The sequence below is a fragment of the Mesoplodon densirostris genome, chromosome 14 (assembly GCF_025265405.1).
Source record: "Mesoplodon densirostris isolate mMesDen1 chromosome 14, mMesDen1 primary haplotype, whole genome shotgun sequence".
Classification (NCBI taxonomy): domain Eukaryota; kingdom Metazoa; phylum Chordata; class Mammalia; order Artiodactyla; family Ziphiidae; genus Mesoplodon; species Mesoplodon densirostris.
Genome location: NC_082674.1, coordinates 56,553,517 through 56,577,500, shown reverse-complemented (window position 1 = coordinate 56,577,500; position 23,984 = coordinate 56,553,517). Strand labels below are relative to the sequence as shown.

General features: G+C 39.6%; 1 protein-coding gene across 3 annotated transcripts in view; it reads right to left on the bottom strand.

Annotated features, from left to right (window-relative positions):
* The window catches only part of MEIS1 (Meis homeobox 1), a 139,835-nt gene that overhangs the window by 8,804 nt on the left and 107,047 nt on the right, over positions 1-23,984 (bottom strand). For all 3 annotated transcript variants that reach the window (XM_060116825.1, XM_060116826.1, XM_060116827.1), the window contains one exon: positions 16,509-16,585. In XM_060116825.1, coding sequence (XP_059972808.1) covers positions 16,509-16,585 — 77 coding nt within the window. The remainder of the gene's footprint in view (positions 1-16,508; positions 16,586-23,984) is intronic.

Sequence of the window (23,984 nt, the reverse complement as noted above, 5' to 3'; positions counted from 1 at the left end):
GCTCAAAATGGCGAGTCTGGCTGTGTACCTCTGCAGGTCTTCAGCGGACAACACTAAATGCAGTTACTCCAGGCCCGCTCTGGTCCCCGTGGAGAGAGCAAACACCTCATCAGAGCTTCTCAGTTAAGAGCCCACAGGTACTAGGTGCTATTTGCTTCTCTTTGGGTGGCAATGACGATTTGTTGTTATGACAACACAGATGTAGGCCACCTATAGGATTCATAGATGTAAAAGTGGGAATCCTTTCATTAAATAAAAATTTTAAACCTTGAAAACCTAAGAACACCTATCACTTTATCCGAACTGCTTGACCATATTAGTAGGTATACTTGGAAGTTCTTGCTTTTGCAAACTTTAATTAAAAACAATATGTGCTTCAATATGACGGACATTATCAGTACATGTAGGACATAGTAAACTCTCAGAATGTTACTGAATTATAATTCCTATACTTATATGAAACATATTATTATCTAGGGTCACAGTGGACATCTTTATCTGAAAATAACTGAGTAAATAGCAAAATATTTTATTTTTAAAAACAACATCACCTTTTCAATCCTAAAACCATCCTAACATTTGATTCTCTTTGGTGTATTTTATGATTTTCCTTGACCATCTTACATTTATGCTCTTTGGAATCAGCTATATACAGCAAGACCATGTATTTAGATGGCTTGGGGTGAATTCATATACGAAAACACTTTCCTTCTGGGCAAAGTAATAAAATGACATTCTTGCTCCTCCCACAATAAGTCAAACAGAGGTCAGTTCCCGCAACCCAGTATCTGTTTAAATAAACTGGTCCAGCTGTTTGTTTCTAAAATGCCCTTTGACCTTGTGTCTCATCCTCCCCGCTTCTGTGACAGAATGCTTTACTTTCCATTGTAGAAGATTCTAAATTATCAAGAATCTTCTAAACACTGAACCAAAAAAGACCTTTGGATTGTATGTAAACTTACATGAACATATTCCCTTCTTATAACACTGTCATTTCAAGAAGCATCAGTAAAATAGTTATTTTAAACTCATATGTATGAATACATAAATATATATTAGAGCTTAAACATAAGAAGAAACAGTGTTTTTTAAGAGAAATAAAAAAGAGAATGACAAAATTCCAATTTCAAAGTACAATAAAAAATACATTCTCCAATATCCATAAAATAGTTTAAGATGAAATATACCCATGAAATACACACAATCTTTGGAATTTTCCATATTGATAAGGTCTTTTTAAAAAGCCTGTGCGTTTAAAAATGTAAGAGAAAACTTTTACAATTTTACAATTGATGTCCAAACATTATAGCCCTTAAAACTCATATGTATAATGTCAGGAATACGTGACAACAGGACAGTTTTTCCTACTCATTAAAATAGTTTCACACCTTGGTTTTATAGAATGTAGCTCATATTTGCCATAAACTGGGCATTTTAAAAGGTAATCCTTTTAGTTAAGTATCCTTTAAGGTTGAGAAACATACTGTTTGCATTTCCATATTTCATTCCAAACATCAAGGTATATGTTTTTAAAAATCCCATTCTGCTTTGAAAACACAATCTTCTTTTGTGAAGTACTTTTTAAGAACTGGACACCCTGTAGGTGGTAGAAAACTGAATTAGAGAAAGAATTCTTAAATTTCCTTTACTCATACAATCATGGATTAGAATTTCTTCCTGTGACCAAACTGTCTCCTTCCTCAAAACAAGAAGTTTTACAAAGGAAAGGAAGATAATGGATGGGCTTTAGAGCTTTATTCCATGTCAAAATAAACAGAGATGTATTTCTTTTTACCTAATTATTTGTTTAGGACTCAAGTCCCTTAATAAATGGGGAGTGGGAGATTGAAAGGGGAGCAAAACCTTCAAATATCTGAGACATGGGATCATCTAAACACTGAATTTTATCATTTGCATTTTTAAAATAGGAATCAGACAAGGAGAATGGGACATGAATCTTGAGTTATGCTAAAAAGAAATACAGGAAATTTTGCTCTATTCTTTCTTGTCCTTGCCCCTAGATGTTTATTTATTATTAGACTTTTTTTTCCCCCATTCTGCTAATTCCACCTATCTCCTTTTATTCTCAGTCTTTGGATACCTGAATAGTTTTCTGATCAAGATCTGGTAGAACAGCTTTCTAAAGTTGACCTTTGTCCTTTAGTTTATCCTCCACTCCCTGCCCTGGTTCCTTCCCATGAACCTGGATTGTTAAATTTAGTTTTCTCTTTGTGAGAACCAGGAGGGGTGGCCAGATCATAGTGGGCATCCATTAGGACCAAACACCAGATATATCTGCCCAGTTCCACAGGCAAATTTCCCACATGGCTTTGCCCTTGGTCTTCCTTGTATGGTTCTCCATAATACTGACAAAAGAAAGGAAAAACTACTTGCTCACTTTCAGAAATGGAATTTTCACCTTTACTCAATTCTACTTCTCAGTGTTTACCACCTTACTTATTCACTGATGATTAAGGGGAGCCCATATTTTGTTACTTTAACATGCCACAGCCAACTCATGGAACCGCATCAAATCAAATAAAAATAAAATTCTGACAAAATGCCATTGTTGCTAAAGAATGACATGACTCTCAGTCATTCCCATAATGCTTCTTGCCAACTAGGCATAAGTGACTAGCCAGCAGGATGGTAGGTACCCATTTAAGTATGTAGAAATGCCATTTTACAATAGTACCCTCCTTTGCCCAGGAAGCTAAAATTATTAACTATTAAGAAAAGGTTTCATTAAATAACAGGATATGGTAGTAAAAATGCTTTATAAACCTATACTATCCATTAAAGAAAGTATTAATTATAGTCATCTTGATTACTATTTAGGTATACTTAAGAATACTTACATATAGACTTTAATAATAATAAAAATTAATACCATGCATTCTTAAGTATCAATATTAGTACTGGTGATATCTGCATGCACTGTTCTTTATTCAGTTAAACATGAACAACATGCAACTATAATACTTAATTGCTATAAAATTCATTTTATTTATATTCATTGCTATAAATATTTTTATAGAATTAAGCCTTGTGAAATATCTTCAAATATAAAATTTCACATTGGAAAGTAGTTGCCGGATTCCAGAGTTTTGTTCTTTCTTTTCCCATGAATTTTCTTGATGTAGCATTTCTTTCAGCTTTATCACAGTCACTTAAAGAAAATTATATATCCAACTTTTTTTTTTAAGTCAGCATTTTCTAATAACTTTAAGGCCTGTTTTATAAACAAACGTTTCAGGGAACGAGTTCTAGCTGTCTCCCACATAACACTCTGTTCTTTTAAACAAGAAATCGACTTCAAAATCTTTTGTTGGAATTCTCTATTTTAGATTTACATTTACTTATTGGATTTAATGATCTGTAACTGGCAGGCTTCAGGGTCCAAGCCTTCTTCTACACTCCCTTTCTTTGTGAAGTAAAATTTCATGAAACATGATTTTAAGATGCTCAAGAAAGTTGATTCAATCTCAAGTCAAACCTAATGAAATCATGTTTTTGGCGCTGTCTTCTAGTTTCTCAACCTCCTCCAGGATCTGACAGTTTCAGGACTGCAATACATCATCTGTGTGTCTGAGGGTGGGGGAGGTGACTGAACAGGAGGGGAGAAGGGAGCATGTGTTTTGCTCTCCATCCACTCTAGAAACATAATACTGGAATTTTGCTCAAATCACAAGAAGCCCATCAGTCAGAGGTCTGAGAAGGTTCCCCTTCTATAGAAGTGATCGGAATATTTGGCAAACTACTCTAGAAAAAACTGAAGCTAAGACAGTTGAGGAAGTTAATTATATATCCAAGCAACTAGTAAAAAAAAAGTCACTAATTAGTTGAAAAATATAATGCAAAGTAAAAACAAAACCCAAGTTTCATTTTGGACTTTATATGTTGAAATAACTTGCAAACACTTCATCACTTGGTTGTATATTACAGAAAGTTTTCCTTGAAAGCAAATTGGAAAATAACTTCTTTTTACTCTAAAAAAAAATAGAAGCTCAGCTTGCTAAATCCTTTAATCTGAACTGAATTCAAAGCAAGGGTGGCTCCCTTAGTGCAGTGTCTCTAATTCTTTTGCTACCTTCTAGATCACTAAAGCCTTAGGCTCTAAACTCAGTAGAGTGAATTGTAGGGATGTATCACTAGACCTAGCATAAGAAATATCCAATAGTTATACATATCTTAAGTATCCATATAAAGCATAGGTAACCAAATGGCATTTATAAAATATTTACTTAAATGTGACAATTTGTCAAATTTGATTTTGTATAACCTTATAAATAGTTTTTAAAAAATGTGGTTGGGGCTTCCCTGGTGGCGCAGTGGTTGAGAGTCCGCCTGCCGATGCAGGGGATGCGGGATCATGCCCCGGTCTGGGAAGATCCCACATGCCGCGGAGCGGCTGGGCCCGTGAGCCATGGTCGCTGAGCCTGCACATCCGGAGCCTGTGCCCCGCAATGGGAGAGGCCACAACAGTGAGAGGCCTGTGTACCGCCAAAAAAAAAAAAAAAAAAAAAAAAAAGTGTTTTACTTAAAGTATATGAAATTAAAGTGATTATTAGCACAATGATTAAGCAATAGGATAATCTAGGATAACCTAGAAAAACCTCCTTTAATAATGAAAACCTAAAATGGGAATAATAATATCTTCAAAGAATAAATATGTCTCTTTGACTTAAGCTGAACCATTTTTCATAAAAATTCTAATTTTCCCATATTCACAAAATTCAATAAAATTGCATCTAACTAAGCATCCCTTAAACATTACAGAATTAGTATACAGTTATTTAAAACAAATCTTAATGTTCTGCCAATTTCCATTGTAAATAGGATGACCAGATAATTTATCATCTACACTGGGACAATTTTGAGAGTAAAAAGAACATTACTAATAATTATGCTGGGCAACAGGCATAAACCATGAATGTCCCACGCAATTGGGGTGTATGGGCTACCCTACTGATCAAATATGCACCTATTTTCCCAAATAGAATTTCCCCTGAATGACTGGAATTGACCAGCCCAGCATGCATACTGTGTTAGGTGACCAACCTAGCATGCATACAGTGTTCTAGAATCTCAGCACCATCTTGGAGTAGCTCTCAGCTCTTCCCTTTCTCTAGAATCTTTCCTTTATTTGCCTCAAGCCTTCACTAACTAGAAACTTCCAGGCCTGGAGTCTCTACTCGTGCCAAGGGAAGATATCTCAATATTTAGCTCGATTTTTTCTTTTCACCTGGTTACAGATTAGGTTTGACCTGAATGGAGGCCTGTGTCTATTCCTCAGAATGTTCACTGTAACTTCTGTTTCAATTAGCAAAGTTTGAAACCTAAGCTCTATGTAATGTATATCAGTATGTAACCTGTAGGCCCTTACATACAAATGGAACCACTTAAACTAAAAGGCAAAATCTCTCAATTGATGTATATGACAAACTCTTTCAAATGAGGACAATAAAACCAACAAAATGACCTCCTCTTGGAACTTGTCAAATCTTTGAAAAATGCTTATGGTCATCGAAGTCACATTGGGGAAAGTCTGGAGAATGTACATTTCACTTCTGCGTTGCCAGCCTTTTCTTTGAACACCATTGCTCATAATTATCACAGTCAAAACATGGGCCACAAGCAGGAAGAGTAAGAGCACTGTCTGGTGAGAAGAGTATGAGAACTGAGTAGGAAAACTGCCACTCACTGGCTCTGAGATCATAGCAGTATTTAGGTGCTGGAACTGTGATGATCAAGTGACTGAATGTTTATGCAAAGTGCTTTGTAAACTGTAAAACCTAAGACAGAGGTTTGCTGGGGATAGTGTCCTTATGATTCCCCAAAATACCTAATGGTACAAAAACTTATATACAAATTCTTATGGCAGCAAGAGATGGAAACAACGCAAATGTCCATCAACAAACGAACTAATAAAGAAAATGTGCTACTTCCCTGGTGGCGCAGTGGTTGAGAGTCCGCCTGCCAATGCAGGGGACATGGGTTCATGTCCCGGTCTGGGAAGATCCCACATGCTGTGGAGCAGCTAGGCTCGTGAGCCATGGCTGCTGAGCCTGCGCGTCCGGAGCCTGTGCTCCACAACAGGAGAGGCCACAACAGTGAGAGGCCTGCATACCACAGAAAAAAAAAAAAAAAAAAAGAAAGAAAGAAAATGTGCTATATCCATACAATGGAACATTATTCAGCCATCAAGAGAAATGAAGTTTGACACATGCTACAACGTGAATGAAACTTGAAAACATAATGCTAAGTGAAGGAAACCAGTCACAAAAGACCACAGATTTTGTGATCACATTTATGTGAAATGTCCGGAATAGACAAATCTATAGAGACAGAAAATAGATTTGTGGTAGAGTTGGGGATGGATGTATGGGGAGGATGCAGGGTTTCTTTTTGAGGTGGTGAAAGTGTTCTCAAATTGACTGTGGCGATGGTTGCCCATATCTGTGAATATACTTACAACCACTGAATTGTACAATTTAAATGAGTGAATTGCATGGTATGTGAATTATATCTCAGTAAAGCTGTTAAAAATAAATAAATAATGGTGGAATGCACGAGACACTGGACTAGGCCCTCCTTGCATCTAATCAGGGGTGTAATATTGTAAGGCCCTGAGCCTCATCTGTTAAAGGATGCACACAATCCTATCCAGGACTTGGACTCTATCATTCTATAGCATTGTTTCTAATTTTTTTTTTTTTTGCAGTACACGGGCCTCTCACCATTGTGGCCTCTCCCATTGTGGAGCACAGGCTCCGAATGTGCAGGCTCAGCGGCCATGGCTCACGGGCCCAGCTGCTCCATGGCATGTGGGATCCTCCCAGACCGGGGCACGAACCCACGTTCCCCGCATCGGCAGGTGGAACCTCAACCACTGCGCCACCAGGGAAGCCCCTGTTTCTAAAATTTTAATCCGTGCTCCTTTTGATAAACTTCAAAATCTCCTATCCCTTTGTTACTTGCTATTTCAAAAGAAATAGCATGACAAAAATCAAAAGTTAATTCCCAAGATGCTTTTTTATACTACATTCACTCAGAATGATTCTGATTTGCCTTTTCTGGCCACTCTCTCCAGTCCCCACTTGGCCCTGAGGATGGGAATCCCTGCCATAACCCATTGCACTGTCCTTTCTGTAAACAGTCCTGCCAGGTAACTAGCCATGGGGGCTGAGACCTGACATCTTTGGACACATACAATTCTTTCCATTAGCTTTGCAACATCTCCTACACCCTACCCTTTCCAAGTACATATGAACTCTGACCCAAACTAGGGATCAAATAAAGTCAACTGTAGCAGATGTTCTAGTGATACAGGCCAACAAAACCCTTCAACTAGACAACAACTTTCAAAACTACCAGTTTACATTCAAATCAGCATCCTAAAGTAGAACATACTGGAAACTTAAAAGATATATATTTTTAATCATGGTGCATTTAATTCCAACCCTCTGCAATATACTATTCTTTTTTTTTCATAAATTTATTTATTTTATTTATTTATTTTTGGCTGTGTTGGGTCTTCATTGCTGCATGTGGGCTTTCTCTAGTTGCGGTGAGCGGGGGCTACTCTTCATTGTGGTGCACGGGCTTCTCACTGCGGTGGTTTCTCTTGAGGAGCATGGGCCCTAGCTGTGCAGGCTTCAGTAGTTGTGGCACGTGGGCTCAGTATTGTGGCTCGTGGGCTCTAGAGCGCAGGCTCAGTAGTTGTGGCACATGGGCTTAGTTGCTCCATGGCAGGTGGGATCTCTCCGGACCAGGGCTCCAACCCATGTCTCCTGCACTGGCAGGCGGATTCTTAACCACTGAGCCACCAGGGAAGCCCCAATATACTATTCTTGAAAAATAGTGACCAAATCAATAGTAAGCCAGATGTCTCCCATGACAGGAAATACGTTTTTGACCTAAGTTACATTTGGAATCCAAGACCAATAATTCCCACGGGCCTGAAAGAGTTAATGTATTTGCAAAAGGAAGTACTTTTTCCCTTCTTCAGTGATGGGATCTTATCTTGTGGCCCTTTAACCACATTGGTTAAGAGGGTAAAAGGAAAAAGGAGCTCTCAAGGGTGGGAAGAGATTAAGGTTTTTTGTTTATTTGTTATTGTTCAGGTGTCAAGAGGCCGATAGAGTTAATTATTTCCCATATTAATGGGTCAGGCTTAAAGGCCTCATAAGAATGGAAATAAAATAAGGAGGAAAATATCAAAGGCTATGAGGGCATGTAACGGGACAGCCCTGTATTTGCCAAAGTTACAAATATCCATGTTGTTGGCGTGTTTTTTTGTTTGTTTTTTGCTCTTTCATTTTATTTTTTAAAACATCTTTATTGGAGTATAATTGCTTTACAATGGTGTGTTAGTTTCTGCTGTATAACAAAGTGAATCAGCTATACATATACATATATCCCCATATCCCCTCCCTCTTGCTTCTCCCTCCCACACTCCCTATCCCACCCCTCTAGGTGGTCACAAAGCACTGAGCTGATCTCCCTGTATTATGCGGCTGCTTCCCACTAGCTATCTATTTTACGTTTGGTAGTGTGTATATGTCCATGTGTTGGCGTGTTTTTGATATTTTTTTAAATGCTCTCTTTCCCCTTAAAAATTAACAAAAGAAACACAACAAAACCCTGATAATCTACACAAAGTTCCAGGCATTCACACATTGGAGCCACGCAGATCCAAGACATTTGCCCTCAGAAACACTCCCTCCCCACGCACCCCTGGCTCCTCTCCATTTTTGAGAAACTTGTGTTATTCAACAAGGAGGCAACATTTGCCCCATTTTTTACTATTTCAGGCTGCCTCTTTAATCACTCAGAAATGCTGTTTGTTTGAAGTAGGTACAGCCTGAAGCCAGAGGCTGATGTAAGTGCGAGGGGAGAGGGGGGTCTCTGTGGGCACAGCTCCGTGCCCCAGTGCTCAATGGTTAATCACCCAACACCAGCCCGAGCAACTGTTGACACAAAATAGGTGGAGATCAGGTCTGTGCAGGCAGAAAATACCAGAAGGGCAAACTATATGTAAACACACTTAAGACAGATTTGACAAGAATAGACCTCAACCTGACTTGCTAGGAAACTCCTCCAGCCGAAAACCTCAATGTTCCTCTCTGCTGAGGCTGTTTCCCCCGACAAAGTTTCCTTTGAGAAGAAAAAGAGTAACATTTTCAAAACTAAAATGAGTTTACAGAAGTCAGTGGAGACATGTGTCCCCTCGATGCTTCACTCACATAGTGTGAGTTTCGAATGTGCTCCTACATGCAGAAGTTATGTAATATAATACAGTTCTTGCAGGTACCCCTGGAGCAGAACCAGGTGAGACAGAAAGGGTGGGGGGGGGAGAGAGAAGGAGGGAGGGAGAGGGAGGGAGAGAGGAAAAAACCAGCATGTGCAAACAACCACAATTCAAAAAGCTATTTCTCCTGACCTATAAGACTCATGCAAAGGAGCAAATGGATAATGCTTAAACAGTCTTTTAATCTTATCTAACTGACACCTGACAACCCATTACTTATAGATTGTTAATGCACCAACTAAAAAGTTTGTCATGTACAAAATTACTAGAGAAAAAGATTGAACGCCTGAGGAAAAAACAAATTCTGCTGTACAATAACTTCAGAAATTCCGAGCCTATTATCTGTCATGCCCTTCACAGACTCAGAGCACCGCTAAAAACAACTGATTTATCTTTATTATGAATCCGAAAGTGACAGCACACATGTTTTTCATGTCTTGCGATAATGTTTAATATCATCTAGTTTTTATTTTACAGGGCTTTGATTTGCTTATTTAAGATGAAGAAAAGTAACAACTTTGTAATGAATTGTCCGGTTTGTCTCTTTATCAAAGGCCCTGTTGTGTGTGTGTGTGTGTGTTTCCCCCCCGCCACCCCGCGCTTCTCATGTAAAATGGGGATCCAAATCAGCTTCAGAACATTCACCTTGCTTCAGTTCACGTTTTTACACCGTCTAGAATATCAGGGCTGGAAGAGGCTTATTACACCGCCACCAATTCCTCAGCCCTCCCCTTCCAGTTAAGGCAGAGGAAACTGTTGCCCATGGAGACAAAGTGAGTTGATCAAGGACACACATCTACTTGGTGAGGAGTGGGGACGACAGATGACATGTTTGGACTCCAAACATTCTTTCCCCTGCGTATTCCCTCCCCTCACTCGCCCTGTGTAAATTGTGTGCTGTCGTGAGGCTCACAGGGGAATCTTCCTCAGCCACCTGTGGATGCTGTGGCTTTCCCCCTTGATTGGGGTGCCTCTCAGCCCCTCACTTCCCACACTCTCCTCAAGGGAATCAGCTCCTGCTCTGCCGGCTGGGTGGCACCCGGGGAGTTCTCTCCGTTTCTCTGATCGGACACTCGTGCCAAGACACTGAAAACAACAAATCTGCTTAATTAGGACTTGCACCAAGTCCTGCTGACCCCCACACCATGTTCAAAGTCAAGCACCAAGCCACTGGTTTTACTGCCTTGAAAGGGATATTCAGGAACACTGGGTTCATGATGGAATCAGTCTCCCAACTCACTCATCTCTGCGCCTCGCTGGAACCCCAACCTGGTCCTCAAAGTATCTTCAGGTGGCAACAACTCTCAGCTTCAGACCTCACACTCTTGTCCTGAAAAGCTCAGAGACTGTCTTTGAATGTTGGCTGGAGGAGAAACAGCAGTTACACAAAACAGTATCTGGACTTTCTAAGTCCATCTTCCTACAACCCACCCCTTCCTGTTTCTCTTCTCACCTAGACTCAGGGTCCCCTGGTGGAAGGGGCAGGGTTCTTCCATCTGGCACACTGGTCCAACACCTACCCTTCCGTGAGGAGTTTCCATCTTTCCCATTATTAACCATGTGATTGAACACAGTGGGGGAAAAACCTCTGAGTAAATTTAGCGAGTAAAACTTACAACAAAGTGTATTTCACAGACTGCAGAGTCATTTTCAAAGAGGATTGTTTGCTGGAAATTTTTAAAAAATCTGCAGACAAAAGCAGCGTCTCCTTTGAATTCCTAAGACTCTCTGACATGACAATACCTGAAGGTTTCAAACTTCACAGCTCTTTTCCCTGCAAGCTATTTGCTCAGCTTTCCTAAATAATACCCTGCGTGCCTGGGACCTTGCCACCTCTGTCTCAGTCAATATGCAAGCTAAACATTTTTTGACTGATTTCAATATTTTCTCATGAGCAACTAGACAGTATTTTATCTAGCGAATATTACTGACTGCTCTAATCTAAGCCCAGAGTAAGGGTCTGTAAAGGTAATATTATTAGAGTTGACACTCAAGGTAAAAAGCATAGCAATTAACTGTGGCCTGGAGAAAAACAACCCATTCTGAAAGGTGCTGGAGAGCTGTTCTATTTATATTTCTCCTTCTCTTCCTTCTTTTAAAAATACTGCACCTGTTACTCCATGGATCAGTTAGGAAGTCTACCTTAAATGTAGGTTACACTTAAATTCTCAAGGGAAGAAGTTAAACCACCTGCTTCATAAAATTACCTCTTGTGTGTGAAGTGGTTCCATCCCTAGGTGATTCCTAGGCAAGGAAAATCACTATACACACCCTGCACTTTCATTTTGTAGTTGAATAGGAAACAAATGACCCAGGACTCCTTGCTTGGTGCGCTGTTTTTTCTTTTTACATCTGTTTTCCTTGCTTTTGTGTCATGCCTCTGTTTAGTTTTATTGACAAAACAATCTGTGCCTAATGTTTAAACAACATCTGTAAAATGTATTATTAAATTATGTTGGAAGAAAAAGCAGAGCAATTCTATGAAACCCCATGACCCCCTATTGATTTTTAGATCTCAGAAGTTGAAAGGATAAATTGTGAATGTTTTAACATTTACATCTACACAGGTACCTATATTTATAGAATCTTTGATTACTTATAAAAGTATTTGCTACATTATTACCATAACTCAGAAAGAAACTTGACCTTTTACAGTTGAATCTGTTTATTATAACAAGGGTGATCTTTTTTTTTTTTTTTTAAATAAGTTTACATTTTTACCTGCCAGGGGCAGAAATCTCCAAGGATGACATACTTTTTCCCCCCACTGGTAATAAATGGGACGTGATGGCTGAATGCTTTGCAGTTTTGAAGGCAATACATGAAGAAACTAGGAAAATCTGGTATATGTACTAAATCTGAGAACTTTAAGAGCTATGATGGTTCTGTAAAGTGTCACCGCGGAGGTTCGGATGCTCCCTGGAATTTTATGCACCCTATTGATGGGGAGTGACTTCTCTGTCTACATATATACTGTATTTCACATAAACTATGTATTTTGCACCTAAGACCCATTGCCTTCTCAGAGAGGGTAAAGAAGTAATCATGGAACATTAGGCCTTAATGGGAAAGTGTATGATTGAGAAGGGGTAAACAAAGAAACTAACATTTATTCAATACACCCTAGGCTAGACCTCTGCTGAGGCAGGATGTGTCTGAGGCATCCAGCAAGAAAGATACAATGCGGGCACAAGTTTTCATCACATGGAATTCCCAAGTCTGCAACATGGCTGTGAAAACATATAAGGGAGTTTTATTTGACCATTGTACACTCACATTTTCAATATAAAAGAATAAAGTTGGTGTATTCGGGAGAGAAAAGAACCCAGTATTGACTTTGTGTGTGTGTGTGAGTGCACTCTTTCTTCAAAGTTCTACCTACATATTAAAAGACCCACCTAACCATCTAATCCTAAAATTTAAGAAATTTCCATTTAAATGACATTCAACATATTAGTAATATTTTTGCACTGATATAACAGAAGTATTTATCACAACCACAACAACAATGAAAAAACAAAAAGACAAAAGCACCAAATGCTATTATTTATCACTTTTGGCTCAAATCATAATTGGGAGTGAGGGAGGAAAGGAAGAAGAATACATACATTTATGGCACATATTGTATTTCAAAAATTATTATGTTTTAAGTCAAAGTCTACCACGGCATGCTAGACTGAAATATGTAGGCAATTAGTTATGGAGGTTGATTTTTAAAAACATGCAGTTACCTCAAATACTTGGATAATTTAGGTAAAATATTTTTACCCAAATTATTTGCCTAATTGCCTCAATTCTCAAAAAATGTGTTGGCATAGACTTGTCCTACGATGTCTCATCTAATAAATGTCACATTCCATCCCAGAACCCAATTCCTACAAGTACTAATACCAACCATTTTAAGAATACTCTTCTGTTTTTACTGACAAGTAGACCAAATATGAGTTAGAGCAGTTACTTCTTTTAATCCAAGTTTTCTCTTAATTAATCAAATCTGTCTTGTTGTTTTACATTTGAATTCTCCCTGTGATCCCCTCTCCCTGCCAAATCCCATCTGCTTTGTCCTTAGTCAGCCAAGGCAAGTAGTATGTATTACTTACGTCAATTAAAGACGCATAAAATTAGTTCAGCGATGGAATGAAAGAATGTTACAACGCACCAAACTTTTCTCATCTCATTTTTCTGTCAAAACCTAACTTCAAGCTGCGTCGGCCAGGGTTTCTATGACAAGCTAACAACTGACATGAGTTTATATTTTTCACTTTCATACTGTGTATGTCAATACATTATGCTACTGCCGGTAATTATGACTGATCTACACCCAACCCACCCTTCAGCATTTATTAAATCTCTTCAACAGTGACTCATAGTTCATACAAAATGTACATGTGTGTTAAAAATCCAAAAAGGAAGAAATGCATTTTAAATGTTGTGTCTAAATGAAATGAAGGGGAAATGCTAAAGTACTCATGAAGTGGGTTTTTTTTTTTTTAATTATTATTTCCAGAATGAAGTAACTTGCGCTTGATGCTCAATACAGGAAAAATATTTACAGGCTGTCAGAAAGACTCTGTGTAATGTTTTTATTACAATAAAGAAAAATGGAAACCACTTGGTAGTTGTGCTTTTTATCTTCAAGTCTGCCATCTTTAAGATTCTCTCACATCTTGGGTTTCAATACAGTACCGTCTGGGTTTCCCCATTTTTCCATCATATTTCCAACTCAAAGCCCAAAGAAAAAGAAATCTATTATCAGCTCCTTAAAAGGTGAAGGTCTGTATGAAAATTAATATACCATTAAAAACTCAAATCAAATGTGGGAATGTCATTATTCACTGAACTTAAGAGAAACAATTTCTATTACAACTTTTAGTTACTGGAGGGTAACTCTCTACCACAAACAAATTTGTTGCAGAGTTGAAACAGTTGCCAAATGCTCAGCAATGAAGTGCAAGCATAGGTCACTTCTAATTCCATACACGGAAGCGAGAGCACATGAACACTACACGGTGCCAGATGAGCACAGAATTGGGTTTACATCACACGTAATAAGTAAAAGTGATTTTCAAGTTATGTGCCTGTGCAGAATTGAGTATCAGTGTGAAATTTAGGGCAAAGTCTGCATCTTTGTTGAAAAATTATTATCTGGCGTGTATTATAACTTTTTTTAAGTCCTCCCCCCCCCTTTTTTTTTTTTTGCGGTACGCGGACCTCTCACTGTTGTGGCCTCTCCCGTTGCGGAGCACAGGCTCCGGATGCGCAGGCTCAGCGGCCGTGGCTCACGTGCCCAGCCGCTCCGCGTCATGTGGGATCTTCCCCAACCGGGGCACGAACTCGCGTCCCCTGCATTGGCAGGCGGACTCTCAACCACTGCGCCACCAGGGAAGCCCTTTTTCCCCCTCTTAATTGCAAAACCGAGGCAGTCATTGTGATCACTGTGCACAGAATCTAGGAAACGACAGTTGCATCCAGCTTGGTGTCACAGGAATGCCTGCCTGGCCGGGCAGCCACAGGAAATATCCCATAATGTCTTCTACCTGTGGCAAGCGGCTTGTATTGGAATCTGTTCTCTGGTAACGATGTTTGTGGGTGGAGCTTTCTAGCAGCACTGAGGAGGAAGAGAGACGGCATGTGCGGTAGATCACCTGCATGGCAGCCCCATTGCCTTCCTAAATGTTTAGGAATTTAGGTGTGCCTTCAAAATGGATGGTCTGTTCTATAATATCGTCCAGAACAATTTGGAAGACAAAGTTCAATTATATAGTATCCAGAGTCTTGAAATTAAGATACAGCCGCAGGTAAAAACAGGCAAACAAAAAAACCTCAGCAGCCACACGACTCCTAGTAACACACTCAGGTATAGTATGTCTTCCGTTAGTTCCTGATCCACTTGACTAAAAGGGCTGCAAAAACTGATCTCCCAAGGCTGCCGTAAGGTCATAGAAATTGAAAACCCTTACAAGCAATGCTTACGTGAGTCTGTCTGTGTCTTGAAGATAGTGCACTTTGTAAATTAATCCTCCAAAGGCAAATATATTGTAAGTAGCTTGTTATCTCTAAAATACTAAATCGAAGAATACATGGGATTATATTGACAGAAATTACATTTTCTGTAATGGGGCTTAATATATCTGAAATCTCTCCCAAAGGCTCCCAGACTCTAACAGAGAAGGGTCTGTTAATGTAGGTGCAATGGACATCAAGGACAAATTTATTCACCAAAATGGATTAGGCCATGTAATCAGAGATTCTGTAATATTAATCTTTGACACTTATTGAAAAGAAAGAAATACTTCTGTCTGCAAACTGGCATTCTCAGTTCTCCTCTTTCCCCAACCAGGCTTTGGGCCTTTTCTGGATTTTACTTCAAAGAGGATAAGGTTTCCCCCATCATAAACACTAATCTAAAAATATTAGGACAATTAATTAGACAACTTAGCTTTAGAGGAGGTTGGATTTTGATACCCTTCAAATATGACACTAGCTCTGGGTGATTGTATGAACCTGGCTTTCAGCGCACTCACAAAGGGTAATAAATTATACGTCCTCAAAGGCTCCTTGCCACACCGCTGTACATTAAGTCAGAATGTTGTTGGCTGGTACTTGGTACATAATCTCAGCTTTCCCCCAAATCAGGAGTTCACACATTTATTTAGAAACACTATTGCACAGCTCTGAGATACATCAAGTTTTGAAAAGCTTCAAAGTAGAAACATACATTTTTTTCTCTTTTTTCTATAGGGAGATAAGAAGAAAGGAGAGACCATCCTGGAATGCATATCCCTAACAAATTCTAACTGAACTTAGTTATTCAGTGAATTTAAAACCTGACAGGTATGTGATAGCGGATTTTCTCGTTTCATAGAAAAGAGGATATCACTCTTTCTATTGATTATTCTTAAAAGTTAAAAAAAAAAGGTCATAGAGAGATTTACAGAGCCATAGTGAACGTGAATTAAACACTAATATATACTATGCCTAAAATTTGTCAATTTATAAAGGAGGTGGAAAGCAATACACTGTTTTCTTTTCTATACTAGCAAGTGCTCTCACCCACCGGTCAACACTGTGTTCTCACCTTTGGATCAACAAGCCACCAGGGAAAACTGGGTGTGTCTTCTTAATGCAAAACATTAGCTGCAGGTCTCCAGAGGGGGAAGCAGATTGTGTGTAAACACAAAGCCAAATTACTTACCAATTGTTCACTTGAAGGATGGTGAGTCCTGTGTCTTGTGCCAACTGCTTTTTCTGTTCTTCAGAAGGGTAAGGGTGCTGAAAGAGGACAAAAAAGATAGGTTGTGCACGTACACTTTGGATACACAATGTGCACATCACATGTCAGGTGCAACGCTAGGTGCGAGGGATTCAGTAATAGACACATATGCTCTGTTAAAAAAATATGTGTATTCAGGCAATATTTAGGCTATTTTGTCAATAACCTAAGAGTCTAGTGAGGTCTATAATTAAAGGTAAAAATGCTGAGGTGTGTCACTCTTATTAATGGAATACTACATCATCTAATAAATGGCAGTAAAAGACAAGCCAATTACCAAGATTAGTGAAGTGTATAAATAGCTACTTAGGATACGTGCAGAACCTTGATACTGAGTTTATTCTTTAACAGGTTTATTTGTTGCAAACACAAAATTCAGTAGGATCTTCACTGTATTTTATGGGATTAAAATAACAAGTTCTTTTTGAGTGTACGAAAGTGTACCACTTTGACGTAATATTTTCTAGAACCACAGATTTTTTTTTTTTTTTTTTTTTTTTTTTTTTGCGGTACGCGGGCCTCTCACTGCTGTGGCCTCTCCCGTTGCGGAGCACAGGCTCCGGATGCGCAGGCTCAGTGGCCATGGCTCATGGGCCTAGCCGCTCCGCGTCATGTGGGATCTTCCCGGATCGGGGCACGAACCCATGTCCCCTGCATTGGCAGGCGGACTCTCAACCACTGCGCCACCAGGGAAGCCCTAGAACCACAGATTTTTAAAGCTGAATCATTTGGACCAACAAGCTCAGCTCAGGTCCCCAGGAGTTAAGCAACTTGTTAACATGATATTCTCCTCCTCCCAAAACACCATGCTGCTGGATGCAAATATCAAAATTAAAGTGGGTGTATTTAAAAAAAAAAAACACACACACACACTATTCATTTTAGCTCTTCTGCAAAGCACAAACAAATGAAATTCTACCAAAGTTGGTTTCCCTATCTGAATCTCAACATATGCTGGGATTCTGAACACAGGCCAATATAAGGTCAAAGACCAGCACATTTTGCGTGCGAAGAAAAAGCCTCAGGAGTTAGAGTGGATACAAAAATATTACAGGATTAGATAATAAAATGAAATCTATACCTTCTTGTAAGATGTTTAGAATTCTACTAAGATTAGTTTTGGCAAGATACTTTCTGTTTAATAGTCAACTATATCTAAATTTGAAATATACATTTCTAAAGCCTGGGAGAGGAGCTGAGGACATGGTTTCCATCCATTGGTGACATGGGCTACTTTGAAACACTGCACCCCAATAAATTCTCCCAAGATAATAATTGTTCTGAGAGTCAACCTTCTATTCTCTTTATGAATGGGAAAGGGCACCCCCAACTCTCCATTTAACTGTATGTGCCATCGGAAACTAAATTCTGGTCTATTGAATGCTAATTAACATAGCTTTCAATCTTATTAATAATGTCTGATTAGATGCTAAGAAGGCTCGTTAATGACCACTTCAATGCTCTTACTTATAAGTTTAAATATGTTCTGTATCTATACACATGGGATTCGATTTGTGGAGAGCAGAGATGTAGCCATTTTTCCCATAAGCATTGTGTCTTGATTGTCACTTAATCAATAAATACACAGTTAGAATAAGGCTTTGCTTTCACGGAATATAGTGCCTCTCTCTAAAGAGCTCCAAGTATATTACAGACAGAATGGTAATTAATCCCCATTATATCCCTCTGAGGGACATAAATAGAATCTATTGTCCCTCCTGTTTTACTGGTGAGGAAACTGGCCAGGGGAAGGCACAGTCCGCAGCGACACGACCTAGGGACATTTCCTGCTTCCCATCCAGTGTCTAAGCCTCATCATGACAGAAGGATACGGCAAACGCCTTTCATAATCTCCATTCCTGTCCCGCCTCAAAAACCTCCAGACCTCTCACCTTGCCCAGCAGTGCGTGCCACCACCCAGCCCTGCCCACTTCCCAGATGGGCATCCTCTTCTCGCCCCACCGCACCCCTCTGTGTGGTGTGTTCTTCCAACACACCAAGCTGTTTCCTACCCTCAGGCTCCTGCTCCAAGGTCACTGTCAGGTCTCAGCTCAAATGCCAAGCCTTACTCTCCCCACTCTCCACGAGACCACTTTATCACTCTCACACCAGTCTTTCCCCTTTTTCTCCAATAGCAAGCATCACTCTATGAAACACCCGTTCTGATTATTTCTTTCCTTGGTCATGCGTCTCTTCTCACTCATGTAGCATCTCTAACACCCTCGCCTTTCTCATTCACCATCCTTAAAGCCCAGACCTGCACATAAAGAAAACCAGTAAATATCAGTGGAACAAAGGAATGGCTCTGACTTGCCATGATACACAGATACTCTCCACTCAGATGCAACATCAAAATGTATAATAAAATTTTTTTAAGCCCACAGGAAGTATAAACAAGCCAATTTGAGATCCACAACACGACTTTCCTTACTTCATTCCTAAAAGTGATGTCTACCCACTCTTTTCAAATGAAAGTATATCACCTCCATAATCGGCAGAGATCACAGGTGACAGTCACCCTATTCACCATTATGCCAGTCATCACAGGCAAAATCTCACAATTGGATACTGACCTAAAAGCAATACACTGCCCTAAGGTTTAAAACATGACTCGCACTTCATAAAGGTTTGCCACACAATACAAACCAAATGAATCTTTTATCCTCTGAACTGAATACTGAATTATGGTTTCATATATAGCAGTTCTATGTCTACACTAGTTGAAGAATTGCACAAAGTTACATACGACCCTTTTAGACTGTATAAATTATGCTGCCATTCACTAACTATGAGACTTTGAAAAAGGGACAACTTCTCAATTTTATCATCTGGAGGTTAGCCAGGCTAGCAATTCTTGAGGAATAAAAGCCTGACTTTGAAATATGCAAATTTTAGCATCTAGCTGTTGGCACTATTTGCTATATAAAGCTGTACACCGATGTACACAAGTCATTTCCAATCTATAACATCTTCTGTAATATGATTTGCTTACAGTTTTGCAGGTCCTCTGGAAATCTCTTTCAGTGCTTTTCGATTGAATTAATAAATACGTCAATGGTCCCTCTTCACTACAGCTGGATGGTGACACCTTTTGCCGTCTTGTTAGTTGTGTCTTAATATTATGACCAGAACTGGATAAAAATTAATATTTATGCCATTTACCTTTAGTTACTTTGAAAATTGAGAATTGTCACAGTCATTTATTTGTGCTGTGTTTTCAAGAGTATTTTTGCATGCCTGTTTGTGAGCAAGTTTTACATGCATTCTGAGAAAGCAAGGGGAATTCACATTTTATTTATGCAAAGGGTGTCAGGAAAATTCTCTTTGGATCATTAACATTACCTGAATCATTATAGCTTCAAAGAGCAATCTATGGCCTGCAAATTGTCAGTGCAAGTTTAGGTTGTTTCTTTACATCATGCAGTTTCTGATTTCAGAATTTAAATATCATAAAATGAGAAAGTTCTAACTGTTTTTATCTCTGTCACTTTTCACGTGATCTGATTTTAAGTAATTGGAACAAACTGTGCCTAATTTCATGCAGCATAATTGCCAGGCAGCCTCAAGCTATGGCGACCCAGCACTCTGTCTCCATTAAACAATTTTCAGTTGTTCAGGATATTTTTTTTTAATAGAAATGAATGAGCCTGGATGAAATTAAATGTCACAATAATCTGGTCATTGTTAAGGGAGCAAAAGGTATCAATAAAACTCCTAAACCTTTGTCTATGGTAGACCGACTGGATATTTTTCTTTTTTTCATAGTTCTTGAACCTGGTGTCCCACAAACTTTCAATTCCCACCCCCCCAAAAAAATTCCATAATTGCTAGAATCACATGAAAGCCACAACTTCAGGTAGCTAATCCACAGTCAGTCAAAAATTCACAAAGAAGTAGGCTTTTTAACTGAAATCCAATCTGTTTAACTATCTTAAATCCTATGCATCTTTACTAGATAAGCTTTTTGTGGACAGTATGAGTTATTCCTTTGTAGACTTAAAAAAATAAAAATGACTTGACAAAAACCCAACATGCCACAGGCAAGGCTGCTGTGAAAACATTCAAAGCCCAGGTTGCGTTCCGCCCACAGGGCTAGTGAGGCCACGAGAAGGGCAAAGGTAGATGTCATTTTACAAAAGAGAGAAGGACAAGTGCCATATTAGGAAGAAAATGGAAATTCATTCCAAACCATTGCAGCCACAGGGCTAGGTCTCCCTTGCCACTTTCCTGAACACCTCTGCTATTATGGCATCTAAGCGGCAAGGACACTGGTTTAAGAAAGATTGGTAGGTTCTTGTGTAGAAAAGAGGGATTGCACTTGCCAGATATACCAATCAACCTAATCGCTATGGGATATCAAAGCAAATTTGACCACAGTCCAATAGACAGTGACAGGAGACCTCGTCTTTGTTGTGTACATTAGCTTCCTGCCATTATCTCTTAAAAGCTTAATTATTTGCAAACAATTGATCAAGATGGGAATTTGAGAAAGGATAGGCAAGGGCCACTGGGAGAACGGCAACGCATTAAGAGAGTAAACAAAATTACCTTTAGATCTTACAATAAGAATTAACGATTGAGACCGGAGAGCAGGGCAGTGCAGTAGCTGCAAGGCTTCCTTCTCGAGTGTTTCCCATTTGATCTGCATTAACACCTCAGGAATGAGTGAAAGCCATAAAACAGTGATTATGTATGGGTAAAGCTGACCCTCCCTTCCAACATTAAACCTGCACACATGTATTAGGTGGGTTTTGCTGGGGAGAGAAGAGCTGCTGGACTCAAAGGGAAAACAAGTGGCTTGGGCAGTGGAACCCGAGCTAAAGGCAAGGACTCACAAAATGGTTATTCTGATTTCAATAATCAACACGCTGACTTCTTCCCAGCCTCCTGCTGAAACAGACCCTGCTTGCCACTCTTCCTGTGTTTCTAGATCTGCAGTGTGACTTCTAATAATGACCTCAGACAGCAGTGATGGCTCAATAACCCCATCAAAGAATAAAATGATCCCTAGAGTATGTGTCCTGTGTAACAGAAATAGAGGTTGTCTCAAAAAAAAAAAAAAAATCGAGGACTTCCCTGGTGGCACAGTGGTTAAGAATCCACCTGCTAGTGCTGGGGAAGATCCCACATGCTGCGGAGCAACTAAGCCCATGCGCCACAACTACTGAGCCTGCGCTCTAGAGCCTGCGAGCCACAACTACTGAGCCCGCGTGCCGCAACTACTGAAGCCCGCGTACCTAGAGCCTGTGCTCAACAAGAGAAGCCGCTGCAGTAAGAAGCCCGTGCACCACAACGAAGAGTAGCCCCCGCTCGCCGCATCTAGACAAAGTCTGCACGCAGCAACAAAGACCCAACACAGCCAAAAATAAAATTAAAAATTAAAAAAAATCTAAAAATAGCTTTCATAAAAATTAAGTCTGAATGGTCCTTTCACCAGCCAGAGAGAATAGGAAGTGACAGAAAGAAAATGGCAACTTTCTAAAGAAAGTTATCTCTGCCCAATTCCAATCTTATATTTTGAGATGAGGACAGGAGGGGGTTTCTGATGTTGGTTACCTGATATTTACAAGTTTACAATACATTGGAAGAAAACTTATTTCTGTTAACAGTCAAACCCACTCTTTCAGATGAGCATTAATAGGAAAAGAGAAACTCTTCAGCACACACAGATGGAAAATGTCCAACCTTCTATCTGAATGATATCCTTGACCAAATGTACCCCTTTCATCAAATTTTCCACCCCTGACTGCAAATGTGGATGCCAGGACAGTGATGAACTTTACCTTATCTACCCTGGTAACCAAGTTTCAATAATGGTCCCTCCCTCTCTGCCTTGCCCACTCTAACAGCTCATTGTAATGGCAACAGAAATTTTGAAAATAATCCTGTACAGAGCTCACTGGTGAGATAATGGAAAGCTACGCTGCCCCTTCTCAAGCCTCAGATTAGTAATTTCTTGTGACACAGAACTGCCTCTCCACCGAAACTGCAAAACAGCTATAACAAAGCAATAGAGGTGGAAGCAATTTTCAAGCAAAATGTTACATGCTATACTTTAAAAGGTATGGGAATAGGTACCGGGAGAGCTGATCTAACAGGAGGAATTGTGGCAACTGTCCAATATCACCCTTATCAAGGCAATGTTCTGTTGCTTGGCTGAATATGTTGGAAGAACAATTTTGGAACTTCTTTTATCCTTTTTTCCTCCAGCCCTTTGCCTCCTCCACAGCAAAGTTTAATGCATTAATATAAATTGACCTTGAGCTAAACTCTGGTATGTGATGGAGAGATACTCCCTTTAAAGAAGAAGAAAAAAATCTACCATATGGCTCTTAACCATTGGATCTCTGTGTTCTTTTAAAACTTCTACTGAGTTTTTGTCACTAAGGGAATATTGTGGATCTGTCTAAATTAAAATAACCAGCTATATATGTGACCTCTAAGAGCAGAAGCAGAAGCCTGTTAACCAAATATATTTATATTTGTTTAACATGATTTTTTTTTGCCTATAAAAACTTCTGCCACTTTAAATAAACTTGCAGCCATTTTCCCCTTATGCATTGACTATGAATAGCTTACACTGTGACAATTACATTGATCTAGGATACTTTTTTCCTTTAAAAAAATCCATAATGCTTCACTATTGTCTTTCAGCTTTATGAATTAGTTTTACTGTTTCAGTGAATGCTTTTTTGTCTTCTGACTGCACATTATCAAAGAGACACTTTGTGCCTCTCATTTGCATTACAAAAGCGTGTACCGTGCAGTGGAAGAGCATTGCCTGAATGCATAGCAGTTGAGTCCTGCATCCTCACACAGGCTGGAATCAAAAGAAGAACGGTGAGGTCTGTACAGCTAAGAAGCCAAAAATGTTTGGAGCATCATCAGTGAAGTCACAGGACTTCAACCTCTTTTCTTAATTCTCCACCAACGCTCCTAGATTGCCCAGTTGCTCAAACTAAATGTGCTCCGTTGATTGTTCAGCACTGCCTTTTTCTGAAGCCTAGTCAAGCCATTTTCCAGACAGGCCCTCAGATTTGATTTCTTGTCTATCCAGCAGCAGTTATAAGAAGTTGCTAGTAGAGGTGTGCAAGCAGGAAGGTCAGGTGGGAATCTCTGAACTTGATCTTATCACATGAAAATGACATATGGGCCTCCCTGGTGGCGCAAGTGGTTGAGAGTCCGCCTGCCGATGCAGGGGATACGGGTTCGTGCCCCGGTCTGGGAGGATCCCATATGCCGCGGAGCGGCTGGGCCCGTGAGCCATGGCCGCTGAGCCTGCGCGTCCGGAGCCTGCGCGTCCGGAGCCTGTGCTCCGCAACGGGGGAGGCCACAACAGTGAGAGGCCCGCATACCGCAAAAAAAAAAAAAAAAAAAAAAAAAAAAGAAAATGACATA